The 27,774-nt window shown below is 38.1% G+C and overlaps 1 protein-coding gene across 2 annotated transcripts in view; it reads right to left on the minus strand.

The window, feature by feature from the left end:
* The window catches only part of COL19A1 (collagen type XIX alpha 1 chain), a 661,532-nt gene that overhangs the window by 626,105 nt on the left and 7,653 nt on the right, over window positions 1-27,774 (minus strand). For both annotated transcript variants that reach the window (XM_075268349.1, XM_075268350.1), the window contains exon 2: window positions 13,032-13,148. In XM_075268349.1, coding sequence (XP_075124450.1) covers window positions 13,032-13,110 — 79 coding nt within the window. In that variant the 5' untranslated portion in view covers window positions 13,111-13,148. The remainder of the gene's footprint in view (window positions 1-13,031; window positions 13,149-27,774) is intronic.

Raw genomic sequence — 27,774 nt, forward strand, 5'->3', positions numbered from 1 at the left:
TAAGGGTCAACATATTCTACATTATATACTGTATAGCTCAGTATTCTGTAACTCAGATCATTAAAAAAAAAAAAAAAAAAACATACCAGTTTATTTGCCAAAAGCAAAAAAGATAATTGTTTTTTTACACATTAAATCCATTGGACATTTTCATTTATGATGCTGAATAGATGACAAATAGCTATGTACAAACACACTGAAAATATAGCTGTAAATGGTTCCTAATTCACAGCAGAAGCTCTATGTTCCGGTAGATTTTTAAGCTATTTTTAGCCATTATGTTCTACTATGAGGAAAAGCGTACTACCAAAATGAAATCCTTTTAAGTTCCTTCCTGACAAATCAGAGCTAACATTGTGAACAATTAATAGGAGAAAATACAGGCGAGCTTTTCCGTTAAGCATGTTAGGAAATGCCCTCCATGGCCCTATGAGAAAATAGGCTACTGGATAAAAAGAAGAAAAGTGAGACGCAGAGGAAGAACAGATTGTCTTCTACATATCAAACATAAAACTGACATATCCTATATATATATATATATATATATATATATATATATATATATATATATATATAATGTTCTGTGCTTTATATTTAATGTATGGATGGTTTACTATTACTAGTGATGTTGCAAAGTTTAACAAAATGCAGAAACAATTCTATGGTAGAAAGTTTAATCTATTTCAACAGCTTTTAAGTAGTATTTGTTGTGCTGTATGATTAAATATCACGTTGCAGTGTCAATTAGTGCTACATCTGTAAGTTAGCTCGGTAGAAGCAGTGGTGCAGACCCAACCAGTCAAGACAGGGACACAAAACATTAAGCAAACTGGTTTATTTAGAAGAACAGGAAAATAAATAAACCTCCATTTCAGGCGCAAATGAGCAAAGCAAAATACAGCCTTAACTTCAGGCAAAAATGAAACAAGTACCTGCTCGTCTGAGCCACTAACCAAACAGAAGTAATAACCTAACTATATGTGTGGCTTACTACCAACCACACAAAAAACACAAGCACAAATTGATCTCACCAGACTCAGGGTTACATGACAGACCCAGCCACCACTTCACTTCTTGGATCTGACCTGAAGTGCAGGCTCTGCAACCATTTATGGCCTCAGGAAACGAGCCTCAGGACCCACACCTGGGGCTGAAACCTATTCCAGACCTGCACAGGACCAGACATAGGTCAGGAATCTGGAGCTGATTTAGAGGGATTCCAACACTTTTCCTTTCACTTTCTCACAAAACATATATATATATATATATATATATACTGTATACATATAAATATTATACATACTATAGGGTAGGTAAAGGTACATGAAATATTGTATTGGGATTTATACAGATGAACAAAATTCTTTCAGTACTAATATTTGTGGATTAATGTAAGCATTTTATGACGTAGATTTGCTTGGTTTCATTGGGTAAGAGAATAACACACTGTCATGCATATCACACTTTAAGCTCTTAGAAGCAATAACTTAGAAAGCTTCACAGGACTGATGGGGTTAACTAAACTTGACAGACATATGAGTTGTAACTGTAGATGTTCCTGATATTTTTAGAAGTAATTACTTCCCTCCTGTAAAGCATTTGCTAACTTAACACACAGACAGAGATTGCCTCCATAGCTGGTAGGTGCACAAAGGTAGTTGTGAAGACGGGAATAGCAGGGCACGTAAATGTTTTCCCAAATGTTGCAGCAATATTGAGTTCTATGAGTCAGACTGTAAAATAGTAAACACAGGAAAGACTTCCGTGTTGTGGGTCTATATTTCAGCAGTATTAGTTTCACACACTATTCAGCAAACATGATTTCCTGAAACTATACTATATGTCTGACAAGTTTACTGAGACAGTGTCAGTATCATTAGGGGTTCGGTGTAACCGGGCACTGGTACAATTCTGACAGCCAGGGGTGTCGATTTAAGGAGTCGATTACCACAGGCATTTTGCACATATCATGATAAATAGCACTTCACAACATTATATCAAAATGAGCAATAAAATGTGTACAATGTACAGAGAACATGTTTAAAGTTTACACTATATCCCTCTGTACTATATTTCAACTCTATAGCCTTCGTCAAGACTCTCATGACTTGCTGTACAGGCAGCATCTTGTGACATCCTTGACCACTGCAGAATGGGTTTAATAGGTTGTTGGAGTCAAGTGCATAGATGATCTTATAGAAGAACCTTATGGTTACCTAACATTAAAGTGTTTTGGGCACCTTGGATTGTCTTTAGAGAGGTATTCCATGTACTAAAGACTTAAGGAGATTCTTATAAGTTATAAAGGTGATACCTCTGATACCCCAGGAGATCAAGACCTTAACAATGGCTCTGAATAACATAAAAAGTTTTGCAGCCCAAGTATACACCTCCATTGTTAAAGCTGCAGCTATTGATAGAACATTTGTGGAGGTATAGTAACTTCCTCCCATAGCTGCTCCCATCTCTTAAAGGGAGCGTTAAATTGGTTATAAACTCAATCACAGTACTTTGTAAAGGGGATTCTAGAGTATCCAAATATACCCCTGTTATTCAGCTTTTGAGCCATATTTACATGCAAATTGCAAAATAAAAGTAACAGTGCTTTGGGTTGTGTCTTTGTTTTCCCAGACTTTGGTGCATATAAATAGAGCAGTGATTTACATGAAAAGGGGTTCCAACACTGAATAAAAGAGGTATATTTGGAAACTCTAAATCACCTTTACAAGGAAATGTCATTGGGTTTATAACCAATTTACTACTGATAGTCTCCCTCAAAACATCTCCACCAGTATGTTATTCACAATGGTCCCCATATTTGAAAGCCCTCCAGCCTGTGAAGTACAGTTCAACCCCATGCCATCATGTCCTCTTAATGTTATAACTGTACCACTGGGTTGAGCTTTTGACTTGATGTCTATTACTTATTTACCATGGTTTTTCTATGAACAGTCTTATATTGTTTCCATGTTTCCATATTATGTCGTTATTCTTTAAATAGATTGAAATATTATACTATAGTAAGAATGAACATAAAAACTTTTACAATTTATAAGCCAATGAAATGACCACCATTGTGAAATGACAAATTTGTGTTACTTCGCTCATCCAATACTCCCTAGGGGGCCACTACAATCATGTTATCAGTACCTGTCAATACTAGCAAAGGCATGCTTCTAGTCATCATGTGCTTTTGTATTCGACAACCTTTGCTTTGCATGTCATATGTGCCAAACCATTTTATTATACTGCTTATGAACAAATAAATAGAGCTTTTGATCAATTTCAGTTTCCCTGGTCTAGAAGTGTCTGCTCCAGTGATGTCTGTGAGATGAAGCAGCAGGGGAGACATTAAATGACTGCATCACAAGCAAAATGCCTGCTGGTTTGGGTCCTTGGTGGAGGGACATAAGATTGTAATTCCTGGTTGAAATTTAATTAAGATGGTAAAGAAGAGGAAATCATTACTTTTATACAACTATGGTGACCAAATCTATATTAATAAAGAAGTCAGTTCCTGCCTGTATATCTGCAACATAAAGTGACAGGTGCAGGTAGTGACATGCATTCAATGGAGCCAGACCATATTACGGTTATAAATGATAAAGTTTTGAACTACTGGGAATTATCAGACAAGACAGGCAGTACAGAGGGATGGAGGGGGGCAAGCATTTGTTATACACTTATCCTTCCTCTGTCGCTGCTGTGAGGAGACTCTACATATACTTTAGTAGTCCGGTAAATGCAGCTGTTTTAACTCTTAGATGCACTACAATGTAAATGTATGCTTTGGAGAGAGCTAAGTAACTTCACCACAACTTACAATTACATCATTACTGTTATTATTGTGTCCAGGTAATAGGATCTCAACTGTTCCACTGACAGCACTGGCAGCTGAGACTCCCTTGTTACTGGAGAGGGAGTAGCAACAGTCAGTCCATCAACAGTGATCGCAGTGACGGGTGGGACCGTACCAACCCACCAATTACAGTGTGGCAATGCATAACGCCCAAGTAGCAGTTTATTTCCACATGTATGACATTGTTGTATCCAGGATACTCCACTTAACAATGTCATACGTGGTGTGTCATCTGAGGGGGTCATTTTAACTCACGGGATTGCCATCTCTTTGTTAAAATGGTTCAGACATCCACTGTGTATTACTTCATGGGCAACATCCCTTGGGTCAAAATAACCACTATACCCTTTAATATGTTTTCTTGAATTGTGCTATTTCCAAAATGAGGTCACTTCTTGGTACAATGCACTTCACTGGCACCTTAGAGACTCTGCAAAAACATCAAGGCATCTAAAAATGATACTGCGTTCTAAAAGTCTAATGGTGTTCCTTGCCTTCTATACCCTGCTATGTGCCCAAACAACAATTTTCAACCACATGTGGGATATGTCTGTACTCAGAAGAAATTGTGCATAACATTTTTGGGAACATTTTAACCCCTTATGAAAATGAAACATTTAAGGGTAAAAATGTAATTTTCCATTATCACATATGAATGTCAATAAAATCTGTGAAACAGCTGTGGGGTCAAAAAAAAAAATAATAAAAATATATATATATATATATATATATATATATATATATATATATATATATATCAATGTACCCCTTGATAAATTCCTTGAGGGGTGTAATTTTCAAAATGGAGCCACTTCTTTGGTTTTCCATTGTACTGGAACTTTAGTAGCTATGCAAGGGCAACAACAGTAATAGTTCAGTGCAATGGTAGGGAGCCGTCCACTCCCTGCTTCCCCACCCGGCCATTGTCTTTGCTCCTGGGAGCAGGAGGCGAAATGTAGTGGCATCACTTACATTATGCATGTTGCTCCCTGAAGACTCTGGGACCAGAGAGAAGAGTGAATGGGGGAACAGAGAAAGGCGAGTAATAAGGTTTGTTTTTTCTTTGATTATTTACAGCGGGAGACACAAAACTGTGGGGACAACTTGAGCGGTGGGGGGGCATGATACTGTGGGTGCAACCTGTGCAGGACATGACAGTGTGGTGGACATACTGTGTGGGCAACCTGGGAGGTGATGGGACATGATGCTATGGGGGAAACCTGAGGGGGACATGACACTGTGGGGGCAACCCAAGGCAGACATTGAACTGTTTTAGTACCTCAGGGGCCATGCAAAAATATGTCAAAATCTACCCTCCAAAAGTGCAATGGGTGGTCCTTCCTTTCTGCACCTGACGTGCCCTGGTAGTTAATTAGTGAATAGATAGAGTGGGAGTCAGCAACCTCCGGCACCACCCCAGGCTTATCTGCTTGGCACAAGGCTCTCTCTGCTATCTTAATACAGGGCACTGCCACTTCAGGTGGTAATATCTCTCCGTTGAAGGGGATAATAACAGAAACGAGAAAATAGAAACAGCACCGAGCAGTATATAGTGTAATACCGTCATACACCAATAAAGTAGTAGGGATAAGTATAAACTCTCACCTTGGTTAGTTGTGAAGGATTCACAACTACCAAAGTCACATCAGAAGCAATTAGCAGGGGGTTCTTCTCTGGGTGATATCACCTTAAGGTGTCAATAATGAACAAAAAGGACCAGGATAGACCTACAGTGGGTTAAAAAGAAGGACCGATCTTCACCCAACGGATATTCAATAAAATTCTTCTATAGTCATCAACAAAACACACAACACATTTCGGGGTGTGGACCCCTTTTTCACGTGTACATGGGTTATGCGCAACTTTTATCAATGTACACTTGAAAAAGGGTTCCACACCCTGAAACGCATTGTGTGTTTTGTTGATGAATAAAGAAGAATAAAGACTTTTTGGCTTTCTTCAACAAAACGACTGAGCTGTGTGAAGGGGATCATCTGCCCCCCCCAAAAGCAGGTTTACTACATACTTAGTGCCATGCTAAGCCGAAAGTCATATCCATCAGATAAGGACCATCTTTGCTGAAAAAAGTCAGGGACAAGGATCACACTGAAATGTAAGTTTAATGGACTAACTAATCAGTTACTGTTATGGTTTCTGTTATATGGCTTTCATGTAGGAGTCGCCATCCTTACAATTATTGCGTGGCATGCTGAGTACTTCATGTTTGATTTATATTTCAAAATCGCCACCCTATCCAGAAAAGGTTGCTGACCCCTGGGATGAAGAGATGCAAAGGGAAGGGAAAGGTTAGCTCTGTTGTGAGTGATTAGAGCTAATGGCAAATGATAGGCAGGGAAAATGAAATAAACATAAGATACATGAAATGAAAAGCCCAACAGTGTTTGTAGGAAATAGCAAGGAGACCAGAGGCAGGCTGAGGCGTCAGCCTCTCAATGTTACAGCTATCCATATTCAGCATGTACAACAAGGGGTCTATAGAAAGACTTCAGACATTGTTTATTTTACTAAAAAGACACGAAATCCTTTCATAAATAAAAATTATTAAAACTTAATACAATATGGAATTTCAAAAACATAGTAACATAGTAGGCACCAATGAAAATTACTTCCTGAAAGTTATCCTCCTTACCTAGAACAACTAATATATTGTAAACCAGTGATAAGCAAGAAGCAAGACAAGCAGGACGAAAGAGTACCATGGGGAAAGAGGTTAATAAAGAATGTATGATTTCAGGGCCTCTCTGGACACATATTGTGAGATGAGAAATAAAAATGCAGTAAAAACAGCAAAACTGCAATAATTATTTGCAGGGACAACATGTATTATGAAGGTGACCTTATTCAGGCTGAAACACTGAGGATTTGAAGATCTATAAAAAATTGGAAGAAGAAAAAAGTATATGGCTTAAATATACCATTACTTTGTCCTTCATGTAAAATACATTACACCTTAGGAAGCCCATTTTAATAACTGCAAAACATCGTGTCCTTCTAAACACAGTAAGCACCTCAAAGAGCCGCATATATACGAGCTTCAATGGCATTTTTACACTACACAATTAATGTTTTGATCACTAGCTCCCACTCAAGGCCAGGTAATCCTAAAGGAGCCCAGTTATGATCCTTGCAACATATGTCTAATTTTACCCAGATGAAAGGTTTTATTTTAAAGAAGGTATTTCCTTAGAAGAATAGGTTATAGGGAGCAATTTTCTGACATACAGGTGAGTCAGCAACTAAGCTAGTAAAACTGTGTTTGTACGACATATCATGTAGATGTACAAAAATTCGGAATCCAGTCTTAACTGAGCTTTTTAGCTAAAAGACACTGCTCCGAAAAAGTTCTATTTTTTATGAAGAGTGGAAAACAATTAAAAATACATTTCCATACATACTTTTTGAATGATAACACTGCGCAACAATGATTTTGCTACTAAGAGAAAAACATGTGATTTATACTAAAATGAGTGTGCGGATTCCAAATATGAGCTCGGAATTCCCCTGACACGTCTAGACTTTAAGTTATATGTGTAAAGCCTGTTCAGTTATAATATTAATGCATTATATATTGGAAATATTCCAATGGACATATCCAGACCTGTCCGGCACCAAAACTTCACACTTTCATCATCGACACACCAAGCTAGCTGCATACTATGCAATGCAAAGTGATGTCTGTTTCTGTACTGATGTAAATGGTCTTATGATGGAGTTAGAGGATACACTTGTTCCTGATAAATAGAGGCTAAATGCAAATGATCAAATATTCAGAACATAAATGGAAAATTTGTGCTGACCTGAAAGTGGTAGCACTGCTGCTTGGCCTACAGTTAGGGTACACTAAGCATATGTGTGTCTTTTGCCTATGGAACAATCGTGATGACAACAATCATTACAAAATGAGACAGTGGCCTCTCAGAGTTGAGCACACAGTTGGTCAGTACAATGTACAACACAAATCACTGGTCGATCCACTAGTTTATCTTCCACCACTTCACATTAAACTTGTTTTAATGAAAAAAGTTGTAATTGCACTTGATTGTGATGGAAATGGTTTCCAGTATTTGAAGGAAAACTTTAGCACATTGAAAACTGAGGCTAAAATAAAGGGTGGAGTTTTTATTGGCCCTGAAATCAACAAACTAATGCGGTGACACATTCAGAACAATACTCAACCCTCTGGACCTTGCAGCTTGGGATGCATTTGTGCTAGTAGTGCAGAACCTCCTTGGGAACAGATGAGCTACAAACTCTGCTGAATTAGTAGACAACATGCTTACAGCATCTGAACAACTTGGCTGCCGAATGTCATTGAAAATGCATTTCTTACATTCCCATCTTGACTTTTTCCCACCCAACTTGGGACATGTATGTCATGAACATGGAGAGCGGTTCCATAAAGATATTTCTACAATGGAGAAAAGATATCAAGGACGCTGGAATCCGAACATGACGGGAGACTACTGCTGGTTTTTACAATGGGAAAATACTGTATGACTGTTCACAAACACAAAAGCAGATGCCTGAAGCACCTTTAACAGTCCTGGGCCTTGCTCAAGTAAGACTTTTAAACTGAAAAATGAGACTTTTTGAAATTTTGTTATTCCATTACATATCTATACACTGTTTACTATGAAAACTTAGATATAGATCAGGTAATTGTTGGAGTAAAACTTGTTCTGTTCAAAATTGTTTCAAGTGCTTAATTCATTTAGGCATACCTATACATAGCAAAATTTCCTGACATGTTACAACAATTCTGACTTTGGATTTGGAATCTGCAAACTCGATTTATTATAGGACAAATGGTTTTTGCCCAGTAGCAGACGAAAAGTTTTTTTTTGTTGTGTGGTGTAATTTACTTCACAAGGAAGAGAATAATGGAAATCACATTGACAATCCCTACCTATATTTCTTGTTTACCATCATAGACAAGCCGTAGATTCATGTGCATGCTAACTAGCTGCTATGAAATTTCATTACATCTAAGCATCTATAACGACCAAAGCTACAAGAGATCCGCGACCATTTAGCTATAGTACATTCCAAAGATGTACAGGGTTATCCACATACAACTCTTTTGAGGTCCATGTTGTAAGAGCTTGGATAAGAGTAGTGGTTCAGTGGCCTGACTTTTTTTGGTCCCATTCCAAACCCAAGTTGAAGTATTTAGAAGTAATATGAAGATTCGAGTAAGGTCACATTCACACAGCAGTGTACTAAATCAGCATTTCTAATCTAAAACCAGGAGTGGAAGTGACAGGAAAAATAACTCCTATGGAAAGATTTGCATAGTTGGGCCACACGGTGGCTCAGTGGTTAGCAGTGCAGCCTTGCAGCACTGGAGTCCTGGTGTTCAAATCCCACCAAGGGCATAACACCATCTGCAAGGAGTTTGTATGTTCTCCCTGTGTTTGCATGGATTTCTATCCCATATTCCAAAGACATACTGATAGGGAAAAATGTACATTGTGAACATTAAAAAAAAAAAAAAAAAAAAAAAGATTTGCATAATTTACAGATCATTTCAGTTAGTTGATGATCCAATCAAGTAAACCTTTTTCTAAAGCACCAACTATAAAAACTTACTCTCTTTTTTAAGTTGTATTGTCTGTTTGTACTTATCCCATCCTTGCTATTTTGATATTTCCACATACCATTTTTATTTCTGTAATATTACTGTCTGATCATTATGGCATTTCTGTGTCACATTTATCTTCTCCTTTGTTGTAATGATTTTTGCACCTTTGTATTGTTATTTGATAATTTCAATAAAAAATTTTAAATTGAAAAAAAAAGCACCAACTATAAAGTATCCAATATTTATATAGTTCATTACACACTGTTCCTATAATAGCAAGCACTATATGCTCCATAATACTGTCACATCTTAATATCAGGGATATAACTAGAATTGACAATATGCTGTAACCACATTTCCCTTCTGGGAAAAGATTATATATGACTGACATAGAAACATGCATATAATGTACAGAACACAGAAGCAAGCTACTAAGATACTTATGACAGGCAAATATCATAAGTAGGAGACACATAAGTGTCATTTTATACAGCCCAAAGAATCATGGTGTTTTAAAGTCCCTGCAAAGTGTGAATCCCATATACACATTGCAGAGAAATACCTACAGCGGAAATGCTGCTATTTTCAAAACCAATGTGGTTTTGGGAATCACAGCATGTCAATTATACCTATGGAAAGACTGCCGGTTTCTCTACAGATGTAATTGAAGCAGAAAGTCCAGAGAGAAAAACTCTATGGACTTTCTGTGAAAGGCACCGCGGCAAAAACCGCAATACTTTTCCACTATGGTTTTTCTGCTGCGCATTTTGGCTGCAGCCTGCTACGTGGAGCCTTAGCCTTAAAATCAGAAAAGTCTTGCTTTAAAGAAGTCCCTTGCAAACATGTGAGCAACCTTTATGTTGTTTAATGGTTGGAAGGTGTCTACATATGTTAACTATCCCAAGGCAAGATGAACATTTGCAGCTAGGTATATGGCTATTATACAAGGGCTAGTTCACACGGGGGCAAGGAGGCGGATTTTGAGGTGAAATCCACAATGGTGGTCTATGGAGACCACTAGCGTTCTTTTTTAGCATGTTGCCGCTAGTGGAATAAAGAAGCGAGCTGCCCTTTCTTCAGGCAAATTCAACCTCCAAAGTCAGCCCATTCATTTGAGCCAACTCCAGAGGGTGAAGCCGCGACCGCAACAGTCGTGGCAGGCGGGTTTTGACCCGAGAGTGACGTGGCTCCCTGCGTCACTCTTGCTGTCAAAATCCGCTCCACCGCCTCCCGTGTGAACGAGCCCTAAGTCTGAACTGCAGAGCTAATTCACTACATTCAAGATAAATAAAACAATAAACATCGATAATATTAAAGTGTTATTTCTATGACTCATAAAATGAATGATAATCTTTGAATTTTATTTAAACTATTTTTCACTGTTCACAAAACTTATAATTCCTTTTCTAGTGAAATCTAATACTTTGCTTTCTATCTCCCTTGCCCTAATAGGCAATATCACTAAAGCACTAGCCAGCGATTTTCCTCCTTGCAGTCTTTTCCCTGTTTATTGCATCATAGCTTTACAGCAGCCTTAAGAGCAGCTGCTTGGCACAGTTCATTCATATTCAGCTTGTTATCCACAGACATCCTCAATGTTAATCCATCATGGCACACTGGCTTATTAGTCACATAAAAAGAGAAAAATGCTTAATGTGGGCATGAATCCTCTGGTATGGGAGACAAGCAAAATAGATGGTCATTTTGACATTTTAGAACACATTCCAATATAATATTGTTATTCAATTTATTTTAACATCGTAGCAACTTGAGATATGTCCACAACAGTATCCTGCAGGATGTGTTTATTTTCAGAGGACAAGAAAAAATGATTCTGTAGTAGAAAAGCATGGCGAAAAAGGCCCACACAAACCCAGCTTTGCAGCTGCTTATCTTTAAGTGATAAACCATTTAAATGTATTTAAAGGGTCTCAATTTGCAAAAATAGACCCAAAGGTACAATATTCACACATGGCTATAAATACTCCCTGCACACTTTCAATTATAGGGATTCTAGCTAGCTTTTTAACTATTTTTCATGTTCACACATCCACAAAACAAGCAGTTTCTGGGATATATTATTAAAACCACTCATCCTTCACAGGTTTCATATGTTAAATTTGCCTTATTGACTTGAATAATACAATATTTCAGCTTGGAAGGAAAACAATCAAGATTTCCACATGCAAAATGGTAAAGTGATATATTACTGTGACTTTCTGATTCACCACTATAGGTATTTATGAAAGCCATGGAGGCCATGATCCAACGCAATCCAATACACAAATGGCCTGTACAAAATCTGAGATCTGCTTATCTTAGCATATATATATATATACATTACTGTGCAATTTTTTTGGCAATTAACAAATTAACACAATTTAGTGAATGAACAAAGGAGAAATCTAAATTAGACAAATCAATATTTGGTGTGACCAATCTTTGGGGGAAGTTTGACCCCCACAGAACTCTAATCTCAATATTATTGAGTCTGTCTTACATGGAGACAGAAAGATTTCAGAAAGTCTTCATCTACAGAAAATCAGTTAGGCTAGTTAGTCCCCATGCGGATTCCCCGAATGGAATACCAAACGCAGATGTGAACAAAGCCTTAGTTGTCCAAGATGTTTGGAACAACCATCCTGCTGAGTTCTTTTAAAAACTGTGCGCAATGTATCTAGAAGAATTGATGCTATTTTGAAGGAAAAGGATGGTCACACCAAATATCAATTTGATTTAGATTTCTCTTTTGTTCATATACTTCATTTTGTTAACTGGCAAAAATAAACTTTTAATACTTCTTTTCTTGAGTGCATTCTTACTCTCTATTTGTAACAGACCGACAAAATATAGGTAATTCTCTACTTTTGTCCATTTTCATGGATCCTTCCATACCCTAAAAGGTATCTGTAACGGTAGTCTTCAGGTGCAAAATAGATGTGAAAAATGTATGTTCATCTGATTGTAGGTTTACTTTACAGCATTTTTTGCCACCTTTGCCTACAACTTTGCACAGCACTTTGTTATCTGGTAACTGACAAGTTACGTTCACAAACAATACTTAACATTGGAACTTTTGTTCAGTATTAAAGGAGTATTCAATTTCAGCATCTAAATATTATTATTTGTATACAATCTTCCAAGATATTTTCTGTATCAATTCCTCACAGTATTTAGATATCTTCTTGCTGCCATCTCTGAGTACTTCCAATGGATAAAAATCAGTCCATGTTTATGTGATAGACATATGGGTGCACCACTCACTACAAGACCAAGCTGTGACTGTAACAATCTATGCACCGGTAAGAAGGACCTAATTATTCTCAAGATGGTCCATGGACAACAGACACAATATTCTGGAGCAGACATTAACTATGGAAGAGTTTTTTAGGCATGGTCCTTAACCTGTGTAGAGGTTAATGTGCCAAGAGGGGAGAAGATAAGCTATGAAATCACATATCTACCTATCTTATTTTACAAATCTGTTGCAGTTGACAGGAAACTAAAATAAGTACACTTCCCCATACATCATGAAACTAAGTAATAACATAGTAATTTGAAACTGAGTACCTGTTTTATTGGTGACTGCCATTGAAGATAAGCCAGGTAGCATAGCCATGTAAATGATCCCAAATAAAATAGGCCTCATCTTGAAGTGGAATCATGTGATCCAACATCCAAGAAAATCTGTGTGTAAGAAAACAAAGAAATAGGCAGATCATCAACATTGAATTTTCAGTAGAACTACATAAATAGTATCAATTTGTTTTAAACAATGACCTTAATGAAAAAAACCATAGAACATTTGCAAATGAATATGGGGATTGCAATTTTCATAATTACTTTGCAATTTAGCAAAAAATAACAAATAACAAAACAATAATTGAATATAAATAATAAATCATAAAATGTCAATTGTAAAGTGAAAAGAAGTCTAATTATTGGATAGTTACATAATAGAAATATAGTACAATCTCACTTTCTCCACAGGGCTTATTTTCAATTAGCTCACACAGTTGTACAGTAATGCGCTTACTGTTTATATTGCCAAGACTATGAAACAACACAACAGGCACTATCTCTTATTCTTATCTGCTATAATATATAAGGGAATCACAAAAATAAAGAAATAAAAAATATAATAATAATAATAATAAAACTGGCTCCTAAAGCTCACAACAGTGACTATGTAAGCGGGTCAATAAGATACAGTCATTCTCTGGCCTACCATAAAAAACATTAATTTGGTGACCAATATCACCTTAGCATACATAGGATAAACTATCATTGTATATCGCATTAACGGCCAGACAATAATGATCTGTCATTGATTAGCTAAAACAATTGTTCATTTTTAACTTAACTCAACCAGCATTTATTATGGTTAACACTTGTTTCACATTACTAGGTCTCAAACATGTGACTCAGTTCATGGGCGCACTGAATTTAATGGCTTGTATGTGGCAGGAACTCCTAGCTTCATAGATAACTATTGTATAATGCATGCTTGGAGACGTTCTCCTGACATAGTATAGCAGTAGTAAATCTGGCACTCATGCCTGACACTATTTAATGTCAAATAAGCCTTAACTGTATCAACATCAGGCTAAGTCTTTCTTTTCTTAGTTGCTATGCCTCCTGGTATCTTTTTCTATCTGCTATGAGCTTATATGTGTTCTTTCTTGTACTATATTACTATTATTTCATAGTCCCCATGGTGGGACTATTAAAGGATTAGCTTATCTCTTATAATAATTGTTCATTGGGTCTATTTGTTTGCATCTACTTTACCAGTTCAGGAATGGCTCATTTCCATAGTTCAGGACCAGACACATTTTTGGGTTTGTTTGTACATGCGGTTTAGAGGACTATAACATTTTTCCTTTGAGTTCTTCAAATATTTTTTTATTTTTCCATGTTTTTTTCTTTATTTTAATTATTGAGAATATGTGAACAAAATAATAGGGTATATGTGTCTGTTATCTTCACTTTTTTAATGTTGTTTTTTTTTTTTTTAATAACACAAAGTATTAACATAAAAAGTATGGAGATTTTTTTTATTCTGATGTCTCCTGATAAATTAGCCCCAGTTATAAGAGGAATGTATCCTCCTATCACTTATTACAGAGCTAACCTGTCTCCTCTAGGACACAGTAGCTCATTCAGTTCCTTGACCCTGGTGGGACCAGAAGTGGAGCTGCATCATGGTGCTCACCCAAGGTTATATTATAGGCACAATTGCACTGTGATGTTATTTTTACAAAAGGAAAAAAAAACAACACATTTTATTAATCTCTGTTAGAACAGGAAGCAATTGCATTTGATCTTGGAATGTGTCACGTCATATTAAGGAAGGAAAAGCCTCTGCCGCTGATTACATTGCAATACAAACATTGTTTTTCTCTGTAATGTACTGTCACTTTTAGTATGGCTTAGGTTAGTGTCTTACTCCTAAGGATAATGTTAAGTTCACTTTACCCGCTGCTCTTCCACCTGTTCACCATCAAAACAATCTCTCTCCTCCCAACAGGCATCCAGACTCAAACAGCCAGACAGTGTGTCTCTGCCAACTGTCACTTGCTGCCATTATGCTTTTGTACTATACCATAGACTAATATGCTGTAGCTGACAGACACAGTAACACAACATTTTTCATAGCCCTGTGGAGAACTGACATTATATCTATTCTTTCCCTGCTAACAAAATATTTTCTCTCTCCAACATATCCTTAGTAACTTTATCAAATAGAACTCTTAAATGTCAATTAATACATGTATTTCCTGTATAATTTAGGCAAATATGATGGTCTACAAACTAGTGCATCTCAATAAATTAGAATATAATCAAAAAGTTATGGACTGTTGCTCAGTGGTCAAAGGTGTTTTCAGATGAAAGTAAACTTTGCATTTCATTTGGAAGGTCCCAGAGTCTGGAGGAAGAGCAGAGAGCCTGTACACAATCCAAGCTGCTTGATGTCTAGTGTGAAGTTTCCACAATCGGTGATGGTTTGGGGAGCCAAGTCATCTGCTGCTGTAGGTCCACTGTGTTTTATCAAGACCAAAGTCAGCGGAACCATCTATCAGGAAATTCTAGAGCACTTCATGCTTCCCTCTGCCGACAAGATGAAATTTACATTTTCCAACAGGACTTGGCAACTGTCCACACTGCCAAAAGTACCAAGACCTGGTTTAATAACCACAGTATCACTGTGCTTGATTGGTCAGCAAACTCGCCTGACTTTAGAGAATCTATGGGGTTATTGTCAAGAGGAAGATGAGAGACACCAGACCCAACAATGCAGATGAGCTAAAGGCTGCTATCATACAACCTGGGCTTCCATAACACCTCTGCAGTACCACAGGCTGATCCCTCCAGGCCACATTGCCGCATTGATACAGTCATTGCAAAAGGAGCCCTCACCAAGTATTGAGGCATTTACTTGGACAGACCTTTCATTTAGCCAACATTTCTGTAATAAATAATTTTTTTTACAGAAGGTCTTTCAGTCTTACAGTTGCTCAATCTGTATATGTTATGGGGATAAAGGGGAGAAAAACAAAAGCAAATCAGAAATGTTTTGTGTTTAAGGGGTTATCCATCTTTATAATATTGGTGGCCAATTCTACAGCTGAGACCCCCAGATCATCTATCCATGAACAGCATGCCTTTTGGTAGTGTTTAGATACTATAAGCCACACTAGTCAAGGCTGTACAATGTGTAGGAATGGATTTAGGTACTATGGGACAGTGCTCTAGTACCTAAACCTGCTGTAGTTCTTATGACAGCAATTGATAGTGTAATGACATCAACATGGTTTATTATATTTACCACCTTAAAAATACATTCAAAAAATATTAGTGCCCCCATATTCTGAGTTCTGAACCAATGTTTTCTTGATCATTTTATGATTGCTTTTTTTTTTGTTCATCCATGATCTCAAAAAATGTAATTATAAATTTTTCACACTATTCACCAGTAAAGGAAACCTGTCAGGTGTTTTTTTCTACCATACATGAGCCTCATCATATGCAGGAACAAGGCAAGGCTTCTCTGGAGGCAATTTAATTTTACTGTTACATCAGCCCCTTCTACAATTGTATGTAGGTATGAAGTAGCATTAAGAGTAGTGACATGAAACACTGCAGACTACACAAAGTTTCTTTGTACTTTGTAACCATCGATACACATGCAATCATGCAGCTTGTTTTGCAGCCACAGGACTTGGGCACCTTGAAATCTTTGAGTTGGCCATGAACTCCTCTGACTTCAATGGGACATCGCTACAGTTTCCACACTCATTGCTACAGTTTGTACAGCGAGTGAGCAGAGTGGCAAGGGCCTTGGTACCAGTGTCAGACCCCTGCTGATGTAATATTGCTGACCTGTCCTAAGGATAAGCCTTCAATTGTAGAAAGTGGACAACCGCTTTAAATTTTAGATGCATTGAAGTAATGAAAATGGTAGACAGAAAGATTAGCATACACATATCATATTGCATAAAAGAGCCTGTCTTATACGACTGGATTTGTGATTTATACTGTATTACTTGTCAGAAAGGATTGATTTTAAGCAGTGTTGACAAAAAAAACCTTATTTCGATATGTTCACTTGGAGCAGATACAGTATCTTCCAAACATTTCTGCAATTAAAATTAGTTCCATACTGTAGATGTGATTGGGATTGCATCCACTATTAATGGCTTTCTATAAACTCTTAGGTGTTTTAGGAATATTTGCAGAGATTTGTGTAAAAAATCTTCTTAAAGCAAAAGTCAAAATCAATTAATTTAACTTCGTAAGAATTTTATGGAATATTAAACATTCTAGAATATGATGTATAACACCTTAGCTTTTAAACAAGAAGTGTTAACTTAAGTGTGAAGAAGCAGTCACATTAGTGCAAAAGCAAACATACAGTATAAAATAAATTGTAGATGTAAAATAGCTAAAATATTTATTCCAGATTAAAACAAAAGATACTAAAGTTCCATTGCAATTATTCTGCCCTCAAAGACACTATTGACGAAATGTAAGATGTTAATTATTGCAAGTATATTTTCATGCCGTCAGGAATACAAACACCCACCACACAAGAATGTGTGACCATGGATGTGACCTGTAAAGTGGAACTCTGCTTCGATGCTCACTTACACCCTCATCTATCACAATAGACTACAAAGGAGTGAAGCAGCCACAGCACCCATACCTGTACACAAATAGCTGCCACTACCTGCCGCTTATGGTAGACAAGACACCAATATATGCAGACCACTCCAGCACTGCACAGGGACCATGTTGCCATATAGGAATACAGGCATGTAAAGAGCCAAAGCACAGAATAATGTTTAGACACATAGCATAGTCTAAGGCAGGGTTGCCCAATACATCGATCGCGATCTACTGGTAGATCGCAAAGGACGTATGGGTCGATCGCGGGATGCATGGGTTGATCGCGGGATGCAGGGATCCCCGGTGTCTGCTTGTTCACAGTGCAGGCTGAGAGTCATCAATCCGCCTGGCCCCGCCCACATGCCTGGCCCCGTCCACAGACACGCCCACCCCGCCCATAAGCCCGCCCCGCCCCGACCCCACCCACAGGCCCACCCCGGTCCTGCCCTAGTAGATCTTTTGCCTTGGTCAGCTAATAAAGTAGCTCACACACTGAAAAAGTGTGAGCACCCCTGGTCTAAGGTATTGCTTCAGGATGCAAACAGAAAGACACATGTCCAACCAGGAGATCCTGACACACAAATATACATAGCTAAACTGAAGCACTGCAAAGGCACAAAGGTGGCTAAAGGAGCACATTTTATACACACAGCAGAAAGACAATGATTGGCAAAGAGAAATTTTCAGGTGAGCACACAAATCCTTAAAGAAACAGGGATAACCAGTTGATTTGGTCTACTGGAAATAATAATATGCTGGCATGCCCACAGCAGCATTTTGTCTGATTCCTGCATATAGGTTTTACCATCAACATGTAATTGGGACTATTCTCTTTAATCCACTCCATACATCTTGTTGATCTACAAAACAGGTAACAAGAGGTGCTGCATTCAACAATTTGATGACCATTAATACAAGCTGAAAAACAGCTACACAATAAGAAAAGGCACAACCACATACCACACAGAGTGCATTAACAAGCACAAATATCACATATGTATACAAGGGAGAACACGAGAATACCATAATGGCAAGACATGAGGGTTACTTTCCTACAGATATGCTTACAGAGGATTGCTTGGAAGGCACATCACATATCCTCCCAGGAAGTTACTCTCCCCTGTGTTATAGTTGGAGGTTATGATGAAATCATGAGGTCAGAGTTCTTCATTGCATTGGCCCAAGCAGTTATGCTAGGTACACACTAGCATTTTCTCATCTCCATACAGGATTCTGCCTAAATCGGAAGAGAGAAATGTCCATTCCACTGATTTCAGTATAAAATTTGCAGACCCCTATTACAGTCTATGGGGTCTTCCTGTTTCCATGGGTCATCACTTTTTAAAGTGGACAGGGTTTCCATCTTTTGGGTCCCCATGGAAGCCCAATGCTAGCCTTAGGAAGCTTCCTGTATATAGTCTCATTACAGACAGAAGGGGTTAATTTCAGTTCAGAATACCCATTATTTGATGTGAAGTAATACTATTTCTTGTGATTATATGCCTTATGTTGTGCAGTTTTTAGAAGTCTTTGTGTTTCCCATCTCTGCCCCTATCTGTTGCCCAGTAGTGTTGAGCGAGTAGTATTCGATCTAATACCTCACGGGCATGGGAATGCGTGTAATCGGCCGAACACCATTGAATATTCGATCATTTAACCCTTTGGTGTTCGGCCGATTACACGCATTCCTATGGCGGCGAAGTATTCGATCGAATACTACTCACTCAACACTATTCGCCAGTTGTTCACCACCTCCTTTTCTTTTCTTTTTTTTTTAAAACAACTATATATTGTATATATGCTAAGGAATTTAGTATCAGGAAATTGTCACCGTAGTTAGGTTTAGCATCAGGGAGCTGTCACTGTAGTTAAGTTTAGTGTCAGGAAATTATTGCCATAGTGAGGTTTAGTGTAAAGGAAATTCACATGAAATTAGCTAGTTTCAGCATCAGTGAAGTTTGCATAAAATGAGTTAGGCTAACTTTTAGGAAATCCTCGCTGTAGTTTGGTTTAGTGTCAGTGAAGTCTACTTGTTCTATAAAAACTAAAAAACTTTTATAGCTTTATATATCTAAATTTATGAACCAAATTGTTGTAATATAATGTGTAATATATATATATATATATATATATATATATATATATATATATATATATATAAAGAGAGAGAGAGAGAGAGAGAGAATATAAAAAATAAAATCCAGAAAATCAGATTGTAAAAATTTTATAATTTATTTGCATTTTGCAGAGAGAAATAAGTATTTGATCCCTCTGACAAACAAGACTTAATACTGTGTGGTAAAACCTTTGTTGGTGTGTAGTCAGATGTTTTTTGTAGTTGATGAAGTTTGCACTCATGTCAGGAGGAATTTTGGCCCACTCCTCTTTGTAGATCATCTCTAAATCATTAAGATTTTGAGGCCGTTGCTTGGCCACTCAAAGCTTCAGCTCCCTCCATAAGTTTTCTATGGGATTAAGGTCTGGAGACTGGTTAGGCCACTCCATGACCTTCATGTGCTTGTTTTTGAGCCACTCCTTTGTTGCCTTGGCTGTATATTTTGTGTCATTGTCCTTCTGGAAGACCCAGCCACAACCCATTTTTAATGCCCTGGCAGAGGGAAGGAGGTTGTCACTCAGGATTTTATGGTACATGGCTTCATCCATTGTCCCATTGATGCGGTGAAGTAGTCCTGTGCCCTTAGCAGAGAAACACCCCCAAAAGATAATGTTTCCATCTCCATGCTTGGCAGTGGGGATGGTGTTCTTTGGGTCATAGGCATAATTTCTCTTCCTCCAAACATGGCGAGTTGAGTTAATTCCAAAGAGCTCTTCTTTTTTTTTCATCTGACCAATCTAAATGATTCTGAGAGTGATTGGGAGAAGGTGCTGTGGTCAGATGAGACAACAATTGAGATCTTTGGCATTAACTCAACTTGCACTCTCTCAAAGTTTGGGAAATTCCCCTGAGGTATACTATCTTTTCCCCTTCTACATCCTATTGTGTGCCCAGGTGTCACATAACAGTCAAATGTAGTAGAGCCACATTATAATTTATGGGGTTTATTTCTCCATTTGCATATGCTGAGCACAATATATTAGGTATTGAAATGGCATATATGTTTAGAAAAATTGCAATTCTTACTCAGCACCATCTGCTGTGCATTGCCTTCAGAAAAACCTGTGGGATCAAAATGCTTACTACACCCCTAAATGAATGGCTTAAGGGGTGAAATTTTTAAAATTGTGCGACTGCTTGGTTATCTTAAGTGTACTGGTAACACAAGGACCCTTCATACATGCCTTAGCTGGAATACTTTTCTGCTGACAAGTCCATGGTCCTTTCGATTCAGAGCCCTCCTCTGTGCCCCAACAGCAGTTTATAACCCCTAATGGGATTTTTCCATACTCAGAAGAAATTGTATAACTAGATGGGGTACTTTACTCCCAGGAAAAAAAAATCATCAAAACATAGCTCTAACTAGATTTTTTTTTTTAATTGATCATTTAATTCAAATACATTCCTTAAAATGCCTGTGAGTTAAAAATGAGCAAAAAATCCATAGATGAATTCTGTAAGGGATCTGGTTTCCAAAATAGGGTCACTTGGGTGAATGGTGTGCATTATGTAGTACAATCTTCCATTTAAGATGTCCATGTATATTAACAATGGGGGTTCACTGGACACTCGAGCTGATACATAAATATAAATACAGTATTGTGGTTTTCTTAAAGCTTAAACAATTTTCTATGAAGTTGTTATACCGATTTTCAATGGAACAATGTTTCAGAATCGCAAAATAAAATCTGTTCTTTGTTCATTAAAGTATCAGTTGACTGTTTCTAACACAGAATCACTAAAAAGGTTTGCCATTCTTGCCACATGTTCAGAGGGAAGAAAAGTCACAATGACAGCTGCGAGAGACTTTTACATTTATGTTACTTTTTCTATATACAAGAAAACTATACTTAAAGAAATAAAAGATGCACACAGTCACTTCTGTTCAATTACCCCTTCTCTGTCATTTTCAGCTTTTGCTTTTTAATTTGTGAAATTCTATGTGGTTTATTTGTTCCGTGAAGCTTCAGAAGTACCATGCACTGAAATTGTGCCTGACATTGGAGAAATCTTTGCAACTGCTGTGTTTCTGTATAGGCCCAAGTTATCAAAGGCTGTAAAATAATCACAGCTTGATAACTCCATTCTTGTGAATTACATAGCATTCAATGATAGATACAATTACACTGTTTTGTAATGCCAGGCCTTTGATAGAAATGCATTATGCCTTACGTACAAATCCTAAAAAATATATTAGAAATGTTAAATATCCTTCTTGCAGTATAGCAACTAAATTGTTATTGTATAGCTTTATTTATTAGGATATCAACGTAAAAAAATTGATCAAAATAATTAGGTAATTGAAACCATATTTACATATCTAACAGATTTTCACATCTGCCACATTGTCACATTCTTCAACAATGAATGATAGGAAGCACAATGAAGCCACATGCTTTCAAGAAAAAGACATTACTTATTTAGAGGTTTCTACCGATACCTTCTGTATGTAACAATGAAAAGGAGAGGTTAAAGAAACATTTTCAATATGCCTACTAACCATGAGAATGATGACACGCCAAAGTTCGGAATCATAAAACCATAGCAATACAGTAAAGGTCGACTCGTTACCCTCTTTCCTACTGAAAGTCACTAATTTATTACATGTAATACGTTGTACAACTCTTTACCTAATATGGCCCTCTATTGTAACAGCCTCAACCACTGCTGGCCCCCAGGAACCAATGTCAGATTATATTAGGTTCAAAACAACCATCATGAAATTTTATGAAGTCCTGAAAGAAATACGTCCTTCAAAGATCATAGCAAATAAAATCATATAAATATATATGGAATAAACACCGAAAGCATAAAATACTGAACTGACAGCAGAGCTCCGTGAGGACAACTGCAGGCTATCTGCTACTATATATGTTCTCTTACTGTTTCTATTTAAATCACTTGTAGAAAACCATGTTTCATTATATCCACTGCCATGAGATCATCAGAGAAATGTAGTAGACTTAGCAAAATTGCCTTGTAAAAGGTAACACTTTTTACTGGTTAGTAGAATAAGAGTGGATAGAAGGAAACATGGAAAGATACAGTTTTCAACAGCACTGGATTGGTCTAAACTGGATTGTAACAATTATACAATCAGACCAAGATTTATCAATTTTTTTTCCTATCAGTATGTCTTTGGAATGTCAGAGGAAACCCAAGAAGAACATACAAACTCCTTGCCGATGTTTCCCTTGACAGGATTTGAACCCAGAACTCCAGCATGGCAAGGCTGCAGCGCTAACCACTGAGCCACCATGCTGGACAAGATGTATTGATTTATCTATCTATTAATTTAAAGAGAGCCAGTCACCACAACACTTCTCATTGAAGTATAAGCACAGTCACATAACTGGTGGTCACATGAATAAAACATTTATTTCTGCTTCCCAATCATTTTGTCATGAGAGAGGAATGGAGAGATGGACTTAGCATGGTGAAACATGGCTTGCTGGTGTGATTAGGGTAATAGAGTTCCTTTGTTAAGGGGCATTCACACGGAGTAAAGTAGTGCTGATTCTGCCACGATAACTCGTGGCAGAATCAGCGCTGATAACAAGACTCCATTTGACTTCAATGGGTTCTATTTTCTGCGGGACCCATTGAAGTTAAAGGGAGTCTTTGTATCAGCGCTGATTCTGCCGCAAGTTATCGTGCCAGAATCAGCGCCACTTTACTCCGTGTGAATGCACCCTTACACCAAGCAACTCATTAGCATATCAGGAAAAACTGATGAAGAATAAAAAAGCATTTTATTCATGTGAAACCTGGCTATCTGACGGTGCTTATTATGCGACAGAGACAGACCCCATATAATTGTCTGTTTTTCAGCTAATTTTACACCAGGGTCGAGCTGGAACTAGAATAGTATAGTAAATCTTCCCCATTCTATGAATTAATCTTTCAATTAGTCTGTCATATCTATATCTGTCTAAAACGGTATCTATCTATCTATCTAATAGAAAAAAATGCAGAAGCAGCACAACATACAAACCGGGTGCAAAGCCAAACTAGAAGATGGCTAATCTTCAACTTTACATAAGAAGTGGAAAAAATGGCAGCAGTCCAACATTTAGAAAAAGTGTGGGTTTATTCCAAGCAGTGACGTTTCGGTTCTTATCCGAACCTTTTTTAAGGCTTGAAAAAGGTTCAGATAAGACCCGAAACGTCGCTGTTTGGAATAAACCCACACTTTTTCTAAATGTTGGACTGCTGCCATTTTTCCCACGTCTTATCTATCTATCTATCTATCTATCTATCTATCTATCTATCTATCTATCTATCTACCACATTCGTATCAATTACCTATCTATATCTATTTCCTATCTTTATGTCTCTAGTTTTATGGATTCCTTTTTGAAATGACTAAATCCATTAAGACAATTGGAAGCCCTCAAGATAACCTTGTTCTTAAAAAGGCTCAAACAGCTAAAAGAAAGTCAAAAGGAAAAAAAGGAATAACTACTAATGAAAAGCAGAAATGGAGTCTTTTGGGCTCATAAAAATATATAAGAGGACAAACGTTAACTGAAAGGACAGTTCATCTCTAATAAGAACATTTCAAAGCTATAAAGTAACACATTACATTTTCAAAGTCCTCATAAGGATTCTAATAAATAGTATACACCGTAACATATCTAAACAAAATAATGTATTCTTATCTGAATCTCTCTGTATGAAATTGTGAACGTACAAGAACATTCCCCACTGTTGCTCTGTTAGTTAGCTCAGAGAACATAGGTTGACTTATGAGTTAACCCTCTGACTGCTGACATAAAAGCCAAGTGCACAGGGGTTTCTCAGTTTATAAGCGAAGTCACAACACATTGATTCATCCACCATATGATGGGCATTAGCTATTTCCAACAAATAGAGGTATCCATCCCTTGGATAAAAAAAGCAAAAGCAAAACTGTACTACAGTAGAACTGTATTGTGTCTAACAAATGTAAGCAAATCTGTGAAGCAATCTCATAGCCTTATAAAACAGGCCATAAACTTTAGAATCCTGTCTATGTCAGTAGGGTCCATCAGCTAATAACTGTAGTGACTGCTACGTGCCATTGTGTAGTTAACACATAATCTTAAACTTTGCTATGTCTGTAAAATTGAAGCGAACTTACTCTTTGAAACATTGTGTTTGACCAATATCCAACATAAACACGTGTACTGACAAGGTCTAACTAACTCCCAAAGGCAGAGTAAAACTAAATAATCCTTTATGAACTTACTAGACCACCTTAAAGGGGTTGTCCCATCTCAAGTATCCTATCTATACTGGTAGCTTATGTAAATGGAGATTTTTCCTAAATATATTGCTTTAGAAACGCTGCTTTGTTTTCTTGCTATGTGAATTTATTCCCCCCATTGTTCACGCAGCATTTCCATAACCATGGACCTGTAAGAAAAGTGAGTCACTTCCTCACTGCTCTAGTTGGCAGGACAATCAGTTCAGCTAATTGCAGTTTAGCTGATAAAGAGGAGTCTGTTATCTCTCTATGTAAACACACAGATAACACTGAGTTAATTCTCTATAAGAATGTGCCTATTATGTAATCTGCATCAGTATTGTGATAGTCTTCAGTAAGCTGGAAGGGAGGGGGGGTGAGAAATACAGGAAGTGAGAAGAAGAGACTGCAGGCAAAACTGAAACAGTGAGATGGGAAAACCCCTTTAACCTGATAGAGATGAGGGTCTTCTTCATTCCTATATTTGTATCACAAATTCTCCTAGACCTTATATGCCTGTGGTAGCTGAGCTCCATAATCATATCAAAGTTTTGTCTTACCCTGCCTTTTTTTTTTTTTTTTGGTGCCGCCCCCCTGAGGGGCTTGGCTGCCTTGATGCAGTGCTCCAAGCTGGGAGCAAACTTTTCTTTCCTTTTTCACTCTTTTTTCTCTGTATCTTCAAGAATCCGGTAACTAAGCAATCTAGCACTATGAATTAGCAACTATAAATCGAATGGAAGACCCTGTGGAGTATTTTGTTCCTTTTGTTTCCATTGTAAAGCATGGACAATGACAAGACCTGGTTCAGCTGGTTTCCACATGTGCCTGTTACCATCCCCCCAGCTAGGACAGCATGGCTCACCATGCGGCATGGAGGAAAACCTACATGGAAGTGTGGACTTCTTCTTCAAGGAGATGATTTTTGGTGTCAATTGCTGATGTGTGAAGATGCTACAGCTGACTGGTATTTCTCTCTATTACTGTGGACACGTGGGACTCTGTTACAGCCTGGAAACCTACAATCACCCACCTACCCCAGGAGTTATGGAAGCTTGGCAAGAGAGCAGCACCATGTATACCTGGATGGCTTCAGACTTCTCTGGGCAGTAGAACACAGTGGTAAAGAGGAGGAGGGCTTGTGATGAAGGACATTTGGGGCATTTTTTTTTGTGGTTAAAAGGACAATAGTGCTGATATAAGATACCAAACTATCAGCTGTGAGCAGGAGATCTCACTACGTACCAAAGAACTACCACATGTTATCATAATAGCTGACTATGTCCCCCACCTCTGCAAAATTTTCTGCTTGTTATATCCACATGCTGTGACCCCCCTCCTCGTGTCCTACAACCAAGTCGGCTGTATTATTATTATTATTATTAACATCAATCCGCACAGAGAACTAAATGATCCTGCAGTGTGTCTATGTTTCTTTCTTTTTTTAGTTGCTCTGATTACTAGGATTTCTCTATCTGCCATGAGCTTGTATGTGTTTCTCTCCTGTTATATACTACTGTACCATCTATGAAACTGTATCACTGAAATTTCCCCATTGTGGGACTATTAAAGGAATATTAGCCTTGCATATTAGCCTACTGCTTGTCCTCTTGTTCAGGGTTCCTATTAGCCTACTGCTTGCCCTCCATGTAGAGGGTGCCTATTGGCCTTGCCTATTAGCCTACTGCTTGTCCTCCTGTTGTGGGTGCCTATTAGCTTTGCCTATTAGCCTACTGCTTGTGCTCCTGTAGAGGGTGCCTATTAGCCTTGCCTATTAGCCTACTGCTTGTGCTCCTGTAGAGGGTGCCTATTAGCCTTGCCTATTAGCCTACTGCTTGTGCTCCTGTAGAGGGTGTCTGTTAGCCTTGCCTATTAGCCTATTGCTTGTCCTCCCTCAGAAGGTGCCTATCATCCTTGACTATTAGCCTACTGCTTATCCTCCTGTAGAGGGTGTCTGTTAGCCTTGCCTATTAGCCTACTGCTTGTGCTCCTGTGGAGGGTGCCTATTATCCTACTGCTTGTCCTCCATGTAGAGGGTGCCTATTGGCATTGCCTATTAGTCTACTGATTGTGCTCCTGTAGAGGGTGCCTATTAGCCTTGCCTATTAGCCTACTGCTTGTGCTCCTGTAGAGGGTGCCTATTAGCCTTGCCTATTAGCCTACTGCTTGTCCTCCTGTAGAGGGTGTCTGTTAGCCTTGCCTATTAGCCTATTGCTTGTCCTCCCTCAGAGGGTGCCTATCATCCTTGCCTATTAGCCTATTGCTTGTCCTCCCTCAGAGGGTGCCTATCATCCTTGCCTATTAGCCTACTGCTTATCCTCCTGTAGAGGGTGTCTGTTAGCCTTGCCTATTAGCCTATTGCTTGTCCTCCCTCAGAGGGTGCCTATCATCCTTGCCTATTAGCCTATTGCTTGTCCTCCCTCAGAGGGTGCCTATCATCCTTGCCTATTAGCCTACTGCTTATCCTCCTGTAGAGGGTGTCTGTTTGCCTTGCCTATTAGCCTATTGCTTGTCCTCCCTCAGAGGGTGCCTATCATCCTTGCCTATTAGCCTATTGCTTGTCCTCCCTCAGAGGGTGCCTATCATCCTTGCCTATTAGCCTACTGCTTATCCTCCTGTAGAGGGTGTCTGTTAGCCTTGCCTATTAGCCTACTGCTTGTGCTCCTGTAGAGGGTGCCTATTAGCCTACTGCTTGTCCTCCATGTAGAGGGTGCCTATTGGCATTGCCTATTAGCCTACTGCTTGTACTCCTGTAGAGAGTGCCTATTAGGCTTGCCTATTAGCCTACTGCTTATCCTCCTGTA

The sequence above is a fragment of the Leptodactylus fuscus genome, chromosome 3, assembly GCF_031893055.1.
Source record: "Leptodactylus fuscus isolate aLepFus1 chromosome 3, aLepFus1.hap2, whole genome shotgun sequence".
NCBI classification, from domain to species: domain Eukaryota; kingdom Metazoa; phylum Chordata; class Amphibia; order Anura; family Leptodactylidae; genus Leptodactylus; species Leptodactylus fuscus.